Source organism: Anthonomus grandis, chromosome 10, assembly GCF_022605725.1.
Source record: "Anthonomus grandis grandis chromosome 10, icAntGran1.3, whole genome shotgun sequence".
Taxonomy (NCBI): Eukaryota; Metazoa; Arthropoda; class Insecta; order Coleoptera; family Curculionidae; genus Anthonomus; species Anthonomus grandis.
Genome location: NC_065555.1, coordinates 16,977,922 through 16,997,911, shown reverse-complemented (window position 1 = coordinate 16,997,911; position 19,990 = coordinate 16,977,922). Strand labels below are relative to the sequence as shown.

The 19,990-nt window shown below is 36.7% G+C and overlaps 1 protein-coding gene across 3 annotated transcripts; it reads left to right on the top strand.

Annotated features, from left to right (window-relative positions):
* The first annotated feature begins 1,561 nt into the window (after positions 1-1,561).
* Positions 1,562-19,501, top strand: LOC126740965 (ras-related protein Rab-9A). 3 transcript variants are annotated; one of them, XM_050447175.1, is made up of 5 exons: positions 1,562-1,717; positions 2,042-2,287; positions 2,342-2,539; positions 2,595-2,752; positions 18,938-19,501. In XM_050447175.1, the coding sequence occupies exons 2-5, from the start codon at positions 2,105-2,107 to the stop codon at positions 18,996-18,998; spliced, it is 600 nt and encodes a 199-aa protein (XP_050303132.1). In that variant the 5' UTR covers positions 1,562-1,717; positions 2,042-2,104; the 3' UTR covers positions 18,999-19,501. The 3 variants fall into 3 exon arrangements, with proteins under 3 accessions (XP_050303132.1, XP_050303130.1, XP_050303131.1); XM_050447173.1 differs by lacking the exon at positions 18,938-19,501 and adding an exon at positions 8,878-10,230 and having other exon boundaries at positions 1,563-1,717; XM_050447174.1 differs by lacking the exon at positions 18,938-19,501 and adding an exon at positions 8,878-10,230 and having other exon boundaries at positions 1,609-1,773.
* Positions 19,502-19,990: the final 489 nt, after the last annotated feature.

Sequence of the window (19,990 nt, the reverse complement as noted above, 5' to 3'; positions counted from 1 at the left end):
GAAAATCGCCGGTGAATAAAAGGATAGCAATATCGTAAATTAAAAATCAAAAAAAAAAATTAGGAAGTAGGCTGTGTTTCGCAATTGTTGACATTTTTATTTTTGAGGTTTTAGTAGTAGGCTGTGAGTATTTGTTTTAGACATTTTTTAACTTGCTTGACATTTGGTGTAAAATAAATTTACTGTCATTGTTGACTTTGTTTAATTCCAGTGGTTTACTTCCCGTTTTAGATTTAAAGTGTAGTTTTTATTCCCATGTTTTATTTCTAAACGCTAACATTGCTAAAATGGAAAATGAACGTTATTCATTCGAACACCTTGCAGACATCCATTTTGTTTATGGTCTTGCTGATGGTAACGCGTATGAAGCTCAAAGATTGTATCAGTTAAGGTTTCCTAATCGCCGACTCCCGAATGTACGAACATTTTCAGAGTCACATCGGCATCTTAGGGAATACGGTAGTTTTCGGACCCCCAGGAACAATCCAGGCAGACCGCAACAAGCACGAAACCCAGTGACAGAGGAGCAAATTTTGAATGCCATTGACGACGATCCTGGCCTAAGCACCCGACAAATAGCTCGGAATTTGGATGTTTCTCATGCAACTGTCTGACGGGTTTTTGCACGAAAATAGCTTGTATCCATACCATATTTAAAGAGTTCAAGCTTTGCTACCTCAAGATTTCCCAAGGCGCTTACAGTTTGCAATTTTTTATCAAGTATTCTATTCACAGACAAAGCTCATTTTTCGCGGGAAGGGGTGGTGAATTTTCACAATGTGCATGTTTAGGCAGCAGAGAATCCGCACGACATTAGGCATCTCACCACCAGGAGCACTTTAGCGTTAATGTATGGGCAGGTTTAGTGGCAGATGAGTTAATTGGTCCTTTCTTTTTTCCTAGAATTTTAGTTGGCGACACTTATTTAGACTTTCTACAGCACCATTTAAATGGTTTACTAGACAATGTACCTTTAAATGTGCGAGCGAACATGTGGTTTATGCATGACGGTGCCCCCCCTCATTTCCGTATAACAGTGCGTCACTATTTGAACTTTGTGTTTCCTGAGAGATGGATTGGTAGAGCAGGCCCAATACCATGGCCTCCAAGCTCCCTGGACTGCAATCCTCTGGATTTTTTTTCTGGGGATATGTAAAAAGCCTCGTCTATAATCGATAAAAAATCGATTTTTTTTACACTTCTTGCGATGGCTGTAGCTTGAAGGGGGTGCATTTTTGGACCCATGTTTATAGGAAAAAAAGTATTATTTTGACCTCAGGAATACGCCCTTAAAATATATGTAGTGAATTTTAAAACACCCATTTTACACACCCACACCATTTTATATATATATATATATATATATATATATATATATATATATATATATAATATTTCTATTTACATTTCAATAATCACAAATTAATTTTATTATTATTACGTAAATTAACGTTTACGGCATACGCTCAACCTCTCTACTATATCGATCTCGCTTTGCGCGATTATTCCCTATTTGGAATCAAGATCTTAAAGATAAAGGGAGGGGCAGGAAGTAATTCGATTGGCCAATAAGATAACATATGATTTTGGCGTTTTGTTTATTTTACATGACATTTTGGTTTTTATTACTCCACACAATTTATGGAAAATATCGAGTTTTCTTTTAAATATTCACGAGGAAAACTTCTGGGAAATAAGGCGAAAACTGTATTGATCGGTAAGCTTTCAATACCCCTTTTCCAAGCAATAAAATGAGAGGCTTTTTGTGTAAATGTAAGTGCGTGATTTCGTAATTCAAACTTAGGAACCTTGAAAGTTGAACCTTTGTTTAAATTGATTTTAATTATCACTAAACTTTGTTAAAATTGCTAAATAACATCAATAAAGGAATCTTATTTAGGGCAAGGCATTACAAATCTAATAGTGCGCAAAACATTGATGACTCAATTCAAACAATAATAGTAACATACAAACTTTATATCAATTTCATTACATATAAAAGATAAGGTTCTAACTGGAACAAAACTTTTTATATTATTAGGGATATAACATGTGGGAGGCAGACAACAGTACATGAAATTCAACAAACAGATCACTTTTTGAAATGAGATCAAACACAAAAAATCCTTTATTGAAAGTAGTCATTCTCGGTGATGGAGGTGTGGGCAAAAGTTGCCTCATGAATCGGTTTGTTTCTAACCAGTTCGATGAACATTCATTTCACACTATAGGAGTGGAATTTTTGAACAAAGATTTAGATATTGATGGCCAAATGTACACTTTACAGGTAAGTGTTTTAATTTCCTATTATATTATTATTAATCAGCATAATATTATGTAGATATGGGACACTGCAGGGCAAGAAAGATTCAAAACCTTAAGAACCCCTTTTTACAGGGGCAGTGATATATGCATGTTAACATATGCAATAGATGATAAAACAAGTTTTAGGAATCTTGAAGTGTGGCGAAAAGAGTTTAGTTATTATGCCGATCTCAAAGAGAGCAGTCAAATACCCTTTATTGTTGTCGGAAATAAGGTATAGCATGCCCCAGCTTTATAATTACAAGACTGGAATGTTTTATTATTTGTAGTCAGATGTGCCTGTAGAAGAACGAGAAGTTTCCCAACTGGAAATGGATGGAAATGGAAATGGCAATGAAAATGGCATAACTTCTTGTATAGAAACTTCAGCTAAGAATGCCAGTAATGTGCAGGAGGCCTTTAAGTTGGCAGTGAAACATTGGCAGAGGTAAGTGCAATAGAAAAGTTTAGTATTTTTGTGAAACTATAGTCATATAGAGTCTGATTATCTGAAGCAGTAGTGGCAGTCGGGTCTATTAACCTCTAACCATATATTTTTCTTTAAAAGTGTATCCACTATAGAAACTGCAGAGGAGGAATTAAAATTAAAGAAATAAAACTTTAAGAAATGTACTCCAGAGGTCTGAAAAAACATGAGAAATTATTTTAAATCCTGTCTGGAAAGTTCTTATGCATTCCAGTCCTATAAAATGTCTGGCATAAAGTGGAATGTCTAAAAAGCATTAAAAATTGTTTTCTATGTCTAGAAGACATAAAAATGACTCCCAGAAGAAATCAACATTGTCTCCAAAAGTCGGGAAAATATGTTATTTAATACAAATTCCTTCGCAGCATAACAAATTACATTATACACCTAGAAGAAATAAAAAGTTACTCTAAAAACTACTTATCTTGAAAGAGGACATGAAGTGAAGAGCTTGGAAAACATACAAAATTACTCTAATGAAATGGAAACTAACTCAATGGGAAATAATAAATTACATCAAATGTCTTAGATATGGTGTAAAGATATACCGGGTGACACAAGAAAAAGAGAACACTTAATAACTTTTTTTACTTTTCAAGATAAACAAATAAAATTTGCTATATTGATAGAATAGTCATAGGAGCATTTTTTGATATATTCTATTATTTTTTGTTACTTCCGGTTTAACAGGAAGTGACACTAACTTTTTTATTTTAAATTTGCCGCTTTATGCTCATAGAAAAAAATTATTTTTTTTAAATTTTAAAATAAGGTGTTCTAAAAGCATTGAAAATTTGAAATAATAATTTACATTGTATTTTATTACTTAAATCAGTTTTTCAGAAATACAGTCGGCAAACATTTCAAATATTAGTAAACATTGAAATTCTTTCAAAAACTATGGCAAATTTATTTGAATAACAAATAATAATTGAACTTGACAAGATGTCATGTATTATGTCAATTGAAAAATACTCAAGAACGCGTCAAAACGCAGCCTCCTATTTAAGAAACCAAATTCTTCTATGCTATTTCTATTAGTTAAACTCGTTTATTTTAAATCTTAATAAAGTTTATTCAAGAAATTTACAAATCAATACTTACATACTAGTAAACATAATTTTTATTATAAATTCTTACAGGTTTAGATTGCACCTAGGTAAGCATACCTGTGTGTGCAATAAATAAATATTGTATAACTAATTGGATCAAAATTGGCATCTATATAATATCAAAAACAATTTAATTACTTTACACGAAAATAGCGTACTACATACTTATTCATGTATCAGAGAAACTTCAAAAAAAGACTTAAGTTATTACAAATGAATTGTTTGACATTTTTATTAAAAAGTTTTTTGGTTTTTAAATTTCTGATATCTAGTGGAATTAGGTTGTAAAATTTGGGTGCTAAATAGGTGGCAGATCTGAGATTGAGATTTCTTTTTGATGATGGTATTTTTAAGTGCTTGTTAATGTTTTGCCTAGTGTTGTGTTTGTGTTATATAAAATTTGTTTTAATCCAATCTTTTAAATAAGTAAATTTACAAAGAGACAATATGTACAGTGCACGAATACTGCAGGTTCCAATATAGTAAAGTAAAGGTGAAAGGTTGGAAACAGTCTTGCTTTTTTAAAAATAACTTTGAGAATATAGTTTTGACTGGTCCTTAGCTGTTCTAGATTGCTAGAGTACATACCACCCCACACCGATCCCATAGGCAAGTAATGGTTCAACAAATGCTTTGTATGACATAATAGTTGTTTTTTTGTTTAATATTTCACGCAAAATATAAAATTTTGGAATTAAACTTCTTATTTTATTCCGTAAGTATAGTACATGTTAATCCCATTTTTGGTGTGAATCAATTACTATACCCAGGTATTTTATTGACTTCGTTTCTTTAATTCGTGATGTGTTGTTTATTTCTATTGAACTATAATCTGGACGGTTCGCTTCGGTTAGTGAAAAAGCCATATAGCAAGTTTTGTCTATGTTAAGTGATAGTATAAATGTGTCAAAATAATTTTTTACAACCTCAAAAGTTTTTCTTTAACATCATACCACGAGTTTCCCCAAAAAATAATGGTGGTATAATGTGCATATGCAAAAATTTTTGTGTTTAGTATGTTTAGTTCACACAAGGAATTAATATATATATTAAAAAGTGTTGGACCCAGGAGTGCTATATGAGTTAATTTTTTTTCTCCTTATGGGATTATTTATAAACCGATTTAAAACATAATCCGAAAACAGCTGAATATGTCAAAAGATGCTCTTATAATAATTCTATTGGTATACCAAATTTTATTTGTTGATAAAATTGAATAAACAAATAGTAAAATAGTTATTAAGTGTTCCCTTTTTCCTGTGTCACCCGGTAGATATGGTCTCCAAATATCCCTAATTTTTTTATTCTATAGAACACGTGAAAATAAATAATTTAATGTTAAAAAATGTTAATAAGACTGGAGTATTACTTCACTATTAATTTTCAAAAAGATATTATGCATGTTTCAGTCAGAAATTTTGGCACAGTGATATTTTTAATTTAATGAACTTATGTAACTTGCTATTAATAGCAGGCAGTTAAATGAAACACATTTTTTTTGACCCATTTTTTATTTAATAACTAGTTAGCAAATACCAGATTTCAAAGCTGCTTAGATGGTGGTTTAGCAAGTTCTATTTGTTTTCAAACCTTTTCAAAAATTGACAGGTGCTAGTAGTCGTAGTAAGGAAACTTACTTTGCTCCTAGTTTAATTTTGTTTTTTTTTAACATTTCAAGAATCTGTGTTAGAAATCTGAACTGCTATAACGTTTTTTAGTTAATGAATAAACATTTTGATGACATGGTGACTTTTAGAACTTGATTAGTAAAATTCCCTCTAACTCTGGCAGTTTTTAAAGTACAAGAAACATTCATGTATGACATTATTTCATTTTTCTAGGCAACTATTCTATTATAAATGAATGTTTAAAACTATTATAAACATTTATTTAAATAAGAAAATTAGAACGCCATCAACTGCCTGGAATAAAAATAAAATCTTTCCAGGCAGTTGAGGTTTATAAAGCGTTTACGAATATTACAATTATTTTGTAAAATAATTGGCAAAACTCTTGAAAATTGCTAAGGAAATTAGAGAAATAAATGATTTCACAAAAACTGCTCTAACTACCCAAATCTTGAAACCAGAAGAATTCGTAATCTCTTCTTCACTCTTTCTTCACTCAGTTGCAGATTATTGCTATTACACCACTCAATATTAGTTAAATCCAATTGAAGTAGCTCACCGCTAAGATATGACTCAATGGGTTTACCCAGTTTAAAATCATCAGCAAAATCACATCCCTCGAATCTCTTATGAACATCATGAGGCACACCTGAAGATACTTCAATACCATTTGAAAAATAACTATTTATCCTAACTGTGTACATCAGATCAAAAAACTATGACGAAATTCGACTAAAGTCAAGGCCGATAGCCCCAAACTCCCTAACCAGATGATCATGACAAACCCTATCAAAGGCCCTTGAGAAGTCTGTATTCACAGTATCAACCTGTACAGACCTATCAAAAGCACCGATCAAATCATATTGGTAAGTCAACAAGTTAGTCACCGTAGATCTACCCTGAGAAAGACCATGTTGATGATCACTAAGCAATCTCTTACAGTGCTTGGGAATTACAGACTGAACACACACATGTTGAGTATTGCAATGACCATCAGGGTCAAAAGAGTTTCTGTTAGGAAGGCGTAAAATTTCATCAAGTATGTTTAACAAAAAAAAAGAAATGCATTTTAAATCCAGACTGTAATCAAACTTATAATCAGGAGGGTTGCTCAGAGATTCCCCAAATATAGTTTTAAAATATGTACCTGGCAATAGAAGACCTCTTTTTGGTTATGTTGACCAAGTTTTAGAAGAAATTGAAAATGATCCGGCTACTTCGGCACGAGCAATCGAAAGAAGAACAGGGACACCGAAACTAGTAAACGACATCACTAGGCGATTTCAATATCACCCATATCATGTTCAAGGATGCAAAGCCTACTGCCTCGAGAGTACGAACCATGCCTGCAATTTTGCCGCAGAATGTTGCAAAAAAATCAAGAGGATCCGAATTTTTTAGATAATATACTGTGGTCGGATGAGACTTTCAAAAAGGATGGCTTTATGAACATGCACAATTTGCACACCTATGCGTTGGAAAATCCCCACTCTATTCGAGATAAAAGGTCGCAGTACCGATTTAAAGTAAACTTGTGAACCGGTATCTTGAACGGACGTTTAATTGGCTCATTCGAATTACCAGAAAAAAAATTTGAACTCGCAGGCTAACTTAGGTTTTTGTTGAAACGATCTACCAATTCTTTTAGAACATGTTTCTTTGGCCAATCGCCGAATAATGTGGTTCTAGTACGATGGTTGCCCGGCACATTATGCCCATGAAGTTCGTCGATATTTAAACCAAACCTACCCCAACAGATGGATCGGCCGACATGGTCAAATTTTATGGCCTCCCAGGTCTCCAGACCTAAACCTCCTAATTTTTTTTACTGGGGTTGCATAAATTGTTTATGCAAGGCCAATAAATAATATTGCTGAATTACGGCAGCGAATAAATGATGCAGCCCAAGATCTTAATGCTGCCAGGAATGCAAGATGGATCAAGGTCGTTTATTAAAAGATGTCACCATCACCTGCATTCGTGTTGGTGGTAGACAGTTCGAACGTATTATATGAGTTTTTACAAATTTAAAGTTAAATAAAAATACTTTTTGAACATAACATAATTATAAATTTGTTTTATTTTTTTCATAATGTAGATCAGATTTATCTTTCACTCCATCACAATAATAATAAACCGTTTTTTTTAAATATATTGGGTAACTTTAAAAGTAGATTAAATCCGCCACCTTTATAAGGTATTAGCCAAGTTGCAATACAATTTTTTGGTCCAGTATGAGGGGTCAAAGTTGAGATATTAAAGACAAAAATAAGTAATACTTCATTTTGGAATAGTCCTATTAAATGTTTTGGCTGTTTAGTTTAATGTTTGTCTTTGATCAGTAAAATGCTATTCAGTGTTGAAAAGCTAAGAAAAAAACATATAAAAATTATGAATTTTTAAGGTGTGACAATTGAAAATCTGATACATGAGTAGGATTTTGGTGACTTGCACTAAAATGCCAACATCTCGAAAACCATTTTATGTTTTTCTGGGTGCTTATGAGTTGCTCCATCAGCCCCTTCAGCATTATCGTAGACTCTCCGGACACCCTGTATATCACAAAAATACTGGGTTATGATAGGGTATTAGCTAATCTGTAGGGATAAGAGCACTTTGAAAATTCTCAAAAACACCATTTTTGACCATAGCTCTTTTCACAATTTTTTCATTAATATTGTGTGATGCTGTTTTCTACGGGAAATATAGACGGTTATTTTTTTAAATAAATCTCTTATGTAAAAGTCTCTCTCGAAAAAAACAAAAAAAAAATTAAAAGAGCACAGATGATGTGGAAACTACATTGCTGTATGTTCACAATCTAAAATACCAAAATTGTTTGGTTGTTAAGTTAGTGCTATCTTGATATTGTAGACATATTACATGCCCTGTAAGTTGTAAGTTGACTTGATTTATACAGACTTATTTAAAGCATGACAGAGTCAACTACAATATTCCTCTTCGTACATTGAAAACTTTGCAAGTTAATAATTCAAAAAAAGGACAGACACTGTAAAAGTTCTCATAATTAGTCCAGTTTTTTAACTGTCTTTGATATGAAAATATATACCAGGAGGCGATTCTTACTGTAGACCAGAAATTTTCAATTTTTTTTAATTGAAATTAGTTATCACATAGGAGTAATAAATAAGTTGATCTTCGTGAATAACATTGACTATCTACGACTATCCTAAAAAAAAGTGAGCAGCTTAAACATGTTCTTTTTTAGGTATCTTTAGGAGATTTTTTGGAATTAATTTAAATAAAGTATTTAGTAATATATTAGGGAGTTTTTAAAATATATGAAAGTTACATAAACATTTATTAATCATTTCAAATATTGCAGATTGGAATCCAGGGCAGATAAAAATGAAACAGTAATAAATGACACCGTCGATCTCACCAAAAAAAGTGGAGATAGTAGACTGTCGTGCTGCGCCGGCGGTGGAAACGACGTGGAAAACCATTAAGGGTTTACCGATAATGACTTAATCATTTTGATAGGGGGAATTTTTGTTAGTTTTCATTTTCACAAAGTATCAATGATAGTTGTGATATTTCGTACCATATCAACCGTTAAGTTTTTTCATGGAAAATTTCAGTATTTCGTTAAACCAAAATTTTTTATTGTAGTCTTAAGGCGGGCTTTTGAATGTGGAAAATTGTGATCGAGCTTTAGTTGTGCAGCTTTCGAAAATTATTGTTTTTTATTTCGAAATTAAGCAATATAATATATTATATATTATTATTTAAAAAGATGTGATAACTAAGTACTGCTTCAGCATTATCTTTTTAGAATTAAATACAGTACAGCATTATTTGGTTCATTTTTTAAATTAATTTGAGTGTGTTCGATCTACAACCGTCCTATATTTCCAGTAAGTTCTTAAACGTGTCACAAATTTAGTTACATATTTAAGAATAGGTTCATATTTTTATACAAATGGCACACAAGTAGTTTTCAATGTTTTTTGTTTCTAGATATAGCTCAGCATAAATAGTATAACTATATAATCTTATTTGTAGGCTTATTCTATATTACTATACTTTACTATCTACTTTTATCTTTAAGGTCTGTATACTGTCAAATTCTCACTCAGGATAAACACCAAAAAAATCTAGTATCTCCTATATATTTATTATTATTGCTTTCCCACAATATTGCTGTAGGTTAAATAGAGATTCAAGTAATATTCTCATTCTTATTAGTAGTAAATTTAGTCAATAAGCATCTTAAGGATATTATAAGTAAAGGATCTTAACCATATTATAAGTAAAAAATTTCAATTTATGTACAGCTTCCACGGTGGTCCTCAGGGAAATACATCAATTAATTTATGGGATAATATTGAAAATTTGCAAAAAAAAAGCAGCGTTGGTTGGACACACACAACTAAAATATCTTTTTGGTTATATCGGAAGAACTTCGTTGACGGTTTCTTTGATATCTACTTCCAATATAATAATTGCGGAAACTATTAAAACATTTTAGTTGCATGTCGTCACATTGCCAATTTTTCAATAATTTTCTATAATAATCCATCATATAAAGATCCTGTAGACTGCCCTGTGGGGCTGTTACATATATAGTGGAAAAATTTATATTTTTGTTGTACGGATTCGCCGCTTTTGTATGGCAGTGTGATTAGATTTAGCTCATTGTCTACGCAACTAAGTTGAATAAAGACATTTTTAGGTATTTTTTATATTATTTTTGTTGCAATATACATCCCTTGTAAATTAGAAGTTTAATTGCAATTTAATTCCTTTTATTAATAGTGTCGTAATACCAAGCAAAATAAGTAATTAATAAAAAGGTTATTAGCAAACGACATATGCTGCGTTCTCAATTTTGGTTGCTGGATATCAGACGCTAGCTTCACAGACATTAGACAGAAACCCATCAGCTAACGTGAAGAAAGAAATATTTGAGCAATATCTTCTTTTATTCTAAAAGGATGTTTAAGCTACCTAGCAACCATTTGATACGTAACAACACTAACAACAGTGTTTATTGACAGATTATATTTAGGCCCCATCGACTGATGTGAAGGAAGAAGTTGTGGCGGACTTACGTACATCATCCGCCCCACATATGACGGTGTGGCAACGTTGGTGCGAAGCTTAGACTATCGGCTCCTCAGTCAGCTGTTGGCTGTCTGATTGGGGAATTAGATGGTCAACGGTATTCGGGTTTTTACAATATCAGCAACACAGCAACCTCCGAAAGAATATCACTATTAGCACTAGCAACAGTATGATCAAACTTAGTCATCTGAGGTAATTTTAGCTTGACGAAATTGCGCCTCTAAACGTAAAAACCATTGTTCGGGTTCAGTGCTCCAAAATTCCGGGGCTTTAATCCCAACTCGTGTAATTATAGTTTGATCTGATGAGTTGTCGGCTTGGCTAGGCGTAGCAGAAGTCTTGGTTGCTGATGATTCGGTGTCAGGCATGATTTCGATATTTTTAGTCGAATTTCAAAGCGATTCACAATTATTAGTCACTAAAGCAGTCGGGCACTTCAGTGGACGTCGGGGTCACCAATGTGGGCCTTTGCGGTATACGGCGAGTGAAATAAGGCATACACACACAGTTTAATTAATCGTTTATTCACAAACTAAGCTGTAAATTCAACTTATCGTTGACCAATGACCATCTAATTCCCCAATCAGACAGCTGACTGAGGAGCAGATATTCTAAGTATTTGAGCAATATCTGCTTTTACTTTAAATGAATGTTTAAACTACATAGCAACAAGTTGGCATTTAATACATGTACAGATACGCGTAGGAACAAGTCAGGGTCAAGATTCATTCTGATACTTTTTTATTGTAATTTATATCTCTCTAGCAAAAGATTAAAAAATAAGCATTATTTAATATTAAACGTGAGAAATTGATTAAGAATATTAATATATACCTCAAAAATTTGATATCAAAATAAAGTGATTTTATAGCGCAATGAAGTCTGGCCCAGAGTGGCCTTTTGCACTGGCGACCATTGCTGATTTATTGATATGTGTGTAGAATCCTGTATCTCCTGTGGCCCAGTGCTCTACAATTTGCAATCAAATGGACCATCTTATGGACTCCTCTTCCTCGCCGCAGAATCTACGGGTGTATGTGCCGCATAAGCCCATTCTGTATAATAGGTGACCATTGCAGGTGCAGTGGCCTGTGAGCGCACCTATAGGCTTTCAGCGTCCTTAGGCTTTTCCTGTCCAGTCCTAGAGCTAGATCCGCCCTTTGAGAGTCAAAGCTCGAGAACTTTTTGGACTGAACCAACCCATTGGTGTCATGTCACGTGGACGATGTCCATTTCGCGATCACTCCTTTAGGGATATCTTTGTTAAACCTACAAGATGGGCTAGGGCCAATAGAGTTCCCTTCAACCCCTTTTTTGCGTAGATGTTGTCCATCTCAATACCGGCGTACTCCTCATGGCCTGAACCAGGGGGTCTGGGTACCAGAGAAAAGGGTCTGGGTACTACGGCGTACGACGAGTCGGAATCAGATCAGTCTTTATCTGATTCGCAATAGCCAGGTCGTTAAGTGGTAGTCTGCGGCATTCCAGTGGTAGTCTGGACCTGTATGTGCAACCGCTCAGGGCGCTAAGAACCGATTGGCTGTACTATGGCCGGATCAGCTCCTTTATTAGAGAGTGCTGTTTCCATTGCGAGGACGTCCGCATTATCGAAGGCTCAATGTCCATAAATGCACACAGGGCTATTTCCTTGAATTCCAAGGCTTTTTCTATATCCTGAACTATTTTATGCAATACCGAAACAGTTGATTTGCCCTTCTGATAGGCAAATTAGAGGCAATGCAACGGTGTCATGGAGAGTACTTCCATCGTGAGGTACCAATCCAATAGTTTCTCCAAGGTCTTCACTATCTGTTCCCACCCTTGGGTATGTAATATGTATTATGTATTGGGTATGTATAATATGACCGTTACCGCCCTCCAAATCCTTGGAACATATCCCAATATTAGGCTTGATTGGAAGATGTTGACCATTTCCCGATGGATTATAGTAGTTTCTCTTGACAAAAGTGCCGGAATAATGCCGTCTGGCCCTGATGACTTGTAAGGTCTGAATGAATTCACAGCCCATTCCACTCTTTTAAAGATCGCTACCTGGTTCCTCGCTGTTCCCCTTCACTGTCGCCCTTCGCCGAACATGTGGCCCTGCTACTTAAGTGCAGTATCCAAAGTTTCCCAACCTGCAGTTAGGAAAGTGGGCTCTAGGACGAAACCTAGTTCAAGGAATGTCCCATTGGAAATATCTATCTAGATGCAATTTTGCCTCCTCCTGCTTGCAAGCCAAGGGCTCCTGTATCATGAATTATCTGAGTGTTTTATACATTGAGGCCTCGTATACGGCCTTCTGATATCCAGAGTTCTTTTTTAAGCCCTATGTTGATGGTGCAATCAGCAAAGCTTCTGCTAATTTCAATCGATGCAGCCTTAGCGTGATGAAGATTTGCCTGGACACACCTCATTTGGTTACCTCCGAGTTGGAAGGAGGGGGCTCGTTCTCTTCTTCCGCAACACTACCGCCTCCATTTCCTGAACTAATGTTTCTGTACATATATCTAGTGAGCCTGAAGATAATTTGGCCAAACCGGAAGTTTAGATTCCCGTTTGACTTTGTATCACTGGCTGCTAATTTTTGGTCCATCAAAAGGACCAATGTAATAAGAGAGCCTTTTTTTCTACGAAGATGACTTGATTTTGCCGCTCTAGCACATCCAAGATCTTGCTCGTCACTAGCGCAGTCGAGTTTGGAAAGTATTCCACTGCAACGCGAGATTGAGGAATTTTGTGTTTCTCTATGGCATTCGGCAAGACATCCTCCCATGGTGTCATGTCGGAAGATTTGAGGTGATATTTACTTTCACACATTCAGCTAACGCGCTATCCTTACAATGCAGGGCTAGGTATCCTGCCTTATAAGTAGGCACATTCCAGAAAAGCAGGTTTTGTAGCCTGATCCTTGCCAGCTACAATTTTGTCCAGAGTAATCTGAATAGAGGTAATTTGTAAGGGCGTGAGGGACTTATTTGAATAGCCCTTTGTTAGAAACGCAGTTTTGGCTCCCTTTGTGATGTCTTTGTATGAGGCAGTGGGGCCGCCTATGAGTGGACACCGGTTTGCTTGTTTGCTGCGATTTTGTAGCTCGCGAAGTTGATGATTTTTCATCCTTGGCCCTCTTTTTGGCTGTGGTTCAGGTGGCGTCTCCTCTTCAGAACTTTGCCGGGCGACATGTCCTGCCTCAGCCCCTTGGTCTGTAGCCATTGGGTGTAGAGCTATATGCCTCCCCTTACTAATGCCCTTTTTGATCAGGTACACCAGCCTTTTTTTGCCTGCTCAACTGTTTGGCCTCTTTTTATTGCTTGTTTTGCTGGATGTGATTTCCGCCCCAGTTTCAGATAAAGACTTTCCTGTCTTTTTATTGTTTTGAAAAGCTTTTCCTCTTAATTATTCATGTTTATCGCGATCTCTACCTGAAAAAAAGAAAAAATCCCTAGCTCACCTGATGACACAACAGTTTGGACCAACCTGGGAAAATGATGAAAGTCTAGTGTGGTACAAAAATATATTGCTTGAACCAGTCGCTGATGCTATCGAAAGAGAAATACCAAAACAAGATGAAAGCGAAGCTTGTGATTGCCTCGAGGATGACGAAGGAATGCATATTTAAAATTTCCCTGTTTTTTGTGGTGTTTAGAAAATAAAAAATAAACGTGTTAACTTTTGTATCATTACGAAGACAAGTAAATTTAAAAACCCAATTTTTTATTATTCTTTCATTTTTGTAATAAAAAAATTTGTTTTTTTTTAAATAAATAAATTAATAAATACATTATATTTAGCTTAATAAATGTGAATAACTACATACCCATAATAAAACAAGCACTTTTACATTATAAAATATCCGATATATATTTAACTGAAGCAAAAACAGATAAATCTGGTTTTGCTTGATCGCTCCTTGTAAAGAGTGTATATACTCGTAGAGTCAAGCCAGGGAGCGCTGATGACAGTTTTAAACAAAAATATTTCTCCAAGATCCCTCCTGCTACATTTTTATTGTAATTTATATTCTTCTAACAAAAATTAAAAAATAACTATTATTAAATATTAAACGTGAGATATTGGTTAGAAATATTAATATATACCTATAAAGAATTCGATATTGAAATAAAGTAATTTTATACCCGTACTAAAGGGTCGTGCGATTGCGAGATAAATCGACTCAAATAAATCCCTTCCTTCGCCCAATCATAAAATGAACTGAGTTAATTTAAGGCGCGTTTAGACGGTTAAATTTGGGTGATCATTTCGGATGAATCATCCAAAGTGAAATACAAGCAAATCGTCGAAACTAGTATTCATCGAGTGATCATCCAAGATGAAGATGAAATAAAATTGAACCCGCTCTACTTTGTTTCATGTAAACATTCCCGGCGGCGCAGCGCGGCGTACAGTGATTAGTGAATGGTTGAAAATTTAGGACGATTGGTGGCTGTTATTTACTGCGGATAGTTGTTTGTAGCATTTTTATCAGCGTTCTACAACGTAAAATTATTAAACATGGTTTTCAAGTCGCTTCCTTCTATTTGACTCCGTTCATTTTGAACTTACTTAAAAACCGACAGTGCTTGTGGAATACGAAAATAGAAGAGTATAAAAGTAAAACTGCCCGAGAAAGATCTTTGAAGGAAATCGTCGACGAGTTAAGTATCGAAGAGGTCACAGTTGAAGATGTTAAATTAAAAATAAAAACAATCCGTACAAGATACTCATCCGAGCTGGCTAAAGTAAATCAGTCAACAAAGAGTGGAGTTGGGTCAGATGATATTTACGTACCAAAACTTTTTTGGTATAAACTAGCAGATTCTTTTTTAAATGCAGTATGTGTATCAAGGAGTAGCACAGCAACTAAAGTAAGTATGATATTTTATCTACTCAATATTTCCAAAATAAGAGGTGTGATTATCGGAGATTTCCAATAAAATCTCTACCATTCATTCTTAAATAACTATATTAGCAACGTAAATCATAAAGAAATGTTTAAATCATTTTCCATCGCCACGAAACAATTTTTGTGGAACAAAACTGTTTTGCCTAATCATCACGCAAGTCTGTAGCAGATCTCTTGGAGTTGTTACTTATTGTGAGTTTAATATCTCTAAGACCATCATGCTGCCGCCAATTTCCAGGTAAAATCTTGCCTTGCTCCCATAGTTTAGCATCAACCAATTCTGCATTAAAATATGGGTTTGAATTGAATTGAATTGACGAAACAGTGGGCTGCCAAGGCAGTTGTGCATATAGGTCTCCTGATGGACCCGTCATGCCCCACCGGGGGTTACCAGAGCCCAACGGCCTTAGACTTATTAGCTTAAACCGATAAGGCTCTCTGTTCTGAAGGACTTAAAGTCGCTCGGTACACTGAAAGTGTTACCCAAGTATTTGAACCTGCATGGCCTGCAATCGGCGCGCGTGAGTGCTGGGCACTCCCGGACTACATGGTCAACGGTTTCATCCTCCTCATAGCACCATCGGCATTCCGGGTTGTCCGCAATACCGATAGTATGGAGATGACTTCTTAAGTGCCAGTGACCGGTTAAAAGACCTGTCACTAGCCGAATTTCGCGTCTTTTTAGGCGTAGTAGATTTTTGGTGAGACAGGAAGATAGCCCACCTATGTGCGCTTCGGCCTGTCTCATACCAGGGGACTCAGTCCATCTTCGGTGGGTCCATTTGTCCAGCAGACCCTTCATTGACGCGACCGCAATGCATTTGGCGATACCAACTATGGATTCCGGCCCCATCGGCACATTCGCGGATCCCAGTCTGGCAAGAGAGTCCGCTTGCTCATTACCTGCATGGCCAGGTATCCAGACGAGCTGGACCCTGCATCCAACCTGTACCAGTTTTTTCAGGACTTTTATGCACTCTAGTACAAGCTTGGAGCTTACCTTTGCGGCCGTGATAGCCTTAATGGCAGCTCTGCTGTCCGAGAATATTGATACGACTGTATTGCGGTGTCCGCAGCTTAGGATTTTCTGTCCGCATTTTAATACAGCGAATACTTCGGTCTGGAAGACAGTGACGTGCTCCCCCAGCGAGTATGCCCTACTGATATGTGGGATCCCACCACAAAGCCCTGATCTAGCTCTGTTATTCATTCTGGAGCCATCTGTGTACCAGATGGTCCCCCTATTTAGCAATGCAGGTCTGTTGGAATGCTGCCACTCCTCTCTACCTGCAATGTGCGTCACGAATCCCTCGCAGTCCACAGTCACTGGAACCATGCAGTCACTGCCCATCAGAAGGAGAGGACATTCCTGTATGGCCCGTGACCAAATTTTTTCGTGACCGGTCTCGCCAGCACGTAGTTCGCCGAGTACGTATAGCCTGTACGCAGTCCTCATTGCCTCGAATTGCACAACGAGGTCCAGAGGCGGAAGGCTCAGCAGAGTCTCAAGCGCTCTAGTTGGCGCCGTCCGCATGGAACCCGTTATGCTGAGACATGCAAGACGTTGGACTCTGTCCAGTTGAGCACGAATTTTCGCTTTCTCCGTACATGGCCAGCAAACGATAGCCCCATATGTGAGAAGAGGTCTCACAATGCGCGAGTAGATCCAGTGGAGGATCTTAGGAGACAGACCCCAGGTATTGCCAAAAGCCCGCCTGCAGGCTCATAGCGCGCAGGTGGCTTTCTTCATTCTGGTGTCTTCATGATCGTGCCAGGAGTCTACGTCTCCTCGTGAATAGTAGGAGCTCTGCTTTTTTGGCGTTAATCCTGAGACCCCCCGAGAGGTACCATATGTCCACCATACGCAGGACTCTCATCATAGGGCCCCGCATTGAGATGGCGTCTTTCCCTGGGCAAAGGATTACCCGAACATCAGCGTAGGCATGTGTGTATAGGCCAGCATTGTTTAAAAGATTTATCAGGCTGTCGACCACAAGGCACCACAAGGTAGGGGACAATACCCCTCCCTGCGGGCAGCCCCTAGCCGCCAACGTTTCGACAATTTCGTTGTTGAGCTGGGCAAATACATGACGTTTCGAGAGCATGGCCTCTATCCAGCTAACCAAACAGGATTCTGAGCCGCGGCTCTCGAGTGCTTGGCAGATTAATGCAAAAGGGGTGTCTAGAATCCCTTCAATGTCTAGAAACGCACCCAGACAGGCCTTGCCACTACCCAGAGCACCCTCCACCTTCCTAACGAGGTGGTGTAGGGCCAGGTCCGTGGATTTGCCCGCCTGATAGGCGTATAGGTGCACATGCAGTGGTTTGTTGACCAGGATGCTTTCCTTAAGGTATCGATCAATCAGCCTCTCTATTGCCTTCAGCATAAAGCTGGTAAGGCTGATAGGTCGGTACGATTTGGGATCTGTAAAATCGCTTTTTCCGGGTTTCGGAATGAAGACGACTTTCACTTGACGCCATAACTTTGGGACGTAGCCCTGAGCAAGGGACGACCTGAATAGTCTGACTATGTGTGGGGTTAGTGCTTCTAACCTGTTTTGCAAAAGGCATGGATATAATCCATCCATGCCCGGAGGTTTGAAGGGGGGGATGTCGTGATTGCCCATTTCACCCTCTCGTAGGTAATTATTCTTCTAGCAGTCTCGAACTCTAAGCGAATCGGAGCCCGAGAACAGCTAGGAGGATCGCAAGATGAGTTGAAAAATATGGGTTTTGTCGGGAAGGAGTTGTCCTGAGCCAGTTATGAAGAACACGTGTTGTTTTCACTAATAGTTCAGTTGTTTCTACTTTCAGCGGAATGGCCTTTTCAAATATTCGAAAACGCAATACGAGAATGCCAAACGCATTTTCTACCACGCGACGCACCCTGGATAGCCGGTAATTAAACATCTTTTCTTCGTCGGATAATGATTTTTTGCTGTAAGGTTTTAAGAGGAAAAGCGTCGTCACCCACAAAGACACCATTATTTGGTATGTTTAGCCAATTATTCTCTAAAGCTTCATTAAATGTGCATTTGGAAAATACTAGTGCATCGTTTGCTCTACAATTCGTACCGACATCAATATAAAAAAAGTTGTAGTTAGCTTCTACAATTGCAAAAAGAATGAAACTAAACGTTTTTTTATAGTTAAAAAAATAAGAACCGCTCTTCTTAGGGCAACGTATCGCAACATGTTTGCCATCCATAGTCCCGCAGCAATTAGAAAAATTCCAAAGAGTGTAGTAATCCTTCATTACTTTTTCCCACTACGCCGTTGTAGTGCCAACCTACAATGAATAAATGATGTAAAAAATGTTGTACTTTAAAAAAAAATTGTGCATGAATGAAAAAATGTGTGTGAACGTGTGTGAAAGGTACCATTCAATTTAATAAACAATATCTATTTATTTCAGATTCCACAACGCAAATCAAGCCCGACTCAAGATATTGACGATTCAGATGCCACACCTGTAGAAGCATTAGCAAATGACGATGCACATAAAAGAGTCACAAAAGATACAGAGTCACACCCAGAGAGACTGGAAAGCTCCATCTTCAAAAAAGAGCCTTTTTTCTAAAGTTGAGAATGTAGAAAGGGCGATTGATAAATTATCTGCACTTTCTGCATATAATTCTGCCACAGAAAGTGAGTAGGTATGAATTTGATCACTTCTGTAAAAGTCTGTCAACACAACTGAAACGGATGCCCCTGGATCGTGCCTTACTTTGTCAGGAAAAGCTGCAAAAAGTTATGACTGAAGAGCGCATGTATTTATTCCGATTGCAAAATACTCCCACAGATGTTTCCCCATATGCTCCACAATGGACCTTCTCGCCTTCGCCGAATAGTCAGATGTTAAACTCGACAACATCCTATGTAATAAATTAATTAAATTAATTTATTACATAGGATGTTATAAATAAATATCTTGGATAGAATATTATCTGAAATCAATATAATGAATATTCAAAACCCAGTCAGCAAATTATTTGATAGCTATGACTTTTCTCAGGTAATTGATGAACCAACTCGTCTGATACAACAGCCACTTTACTAGACCCAATTTTTATTAATGATAAAAATATAGTAACTCAGAGTGGGACATTAGATTCAAATGGGATAAGTGATCACCTATTGACATTTTGCTATATAAACATAACATGTGTTATAAAAACTGAAAAATTTTTGACTATAAGGGGTTTTAAGCATTTCGATGAACCTGAATTTTTACTTGATCTTCAGTCTGAAGTATGGTGGGATGAATTGTTCTACCTTCATGATATAGATAGTAAAGTTGAGTATTTGACTCATAATATAAAGTATTTATTTGATAAGCATGCTCCCGTAAGGTCCATTAGAGTGACTAAGCCTTATGCACCATGGTTGACTTATGCAATAAGAGGTTTAATGAGGGAAAGGGACAAGGCAAGGCTCAAATGTAAATGAAACAACTCTACAGAAAATT

Bases quoted from the DNA above. Each gene is read 5' to 3' on its own strand.
- LOC126740965 (XM_050447173.1), top strand. From the start codon at position 2,105: ATGAGATCAAACACAAAAAATCCTTTATTGAAAGTAGTCATTCTCGGT. The intron at 2,540-2,594 runs GTATAGCATGCC...TATTATTTGTAG, and splicing joins TTATTGTTGTCGGAAATAAG to TCAGATGTGCCTGTAGAAGA. The intron at 2,753-8,877 runs GTAAGTGCAATA...CAAATATTGCAG, and splicing joins GCAGTGAAACATTGGCAGAG to ATTGGAATCCAGGGCAGATA.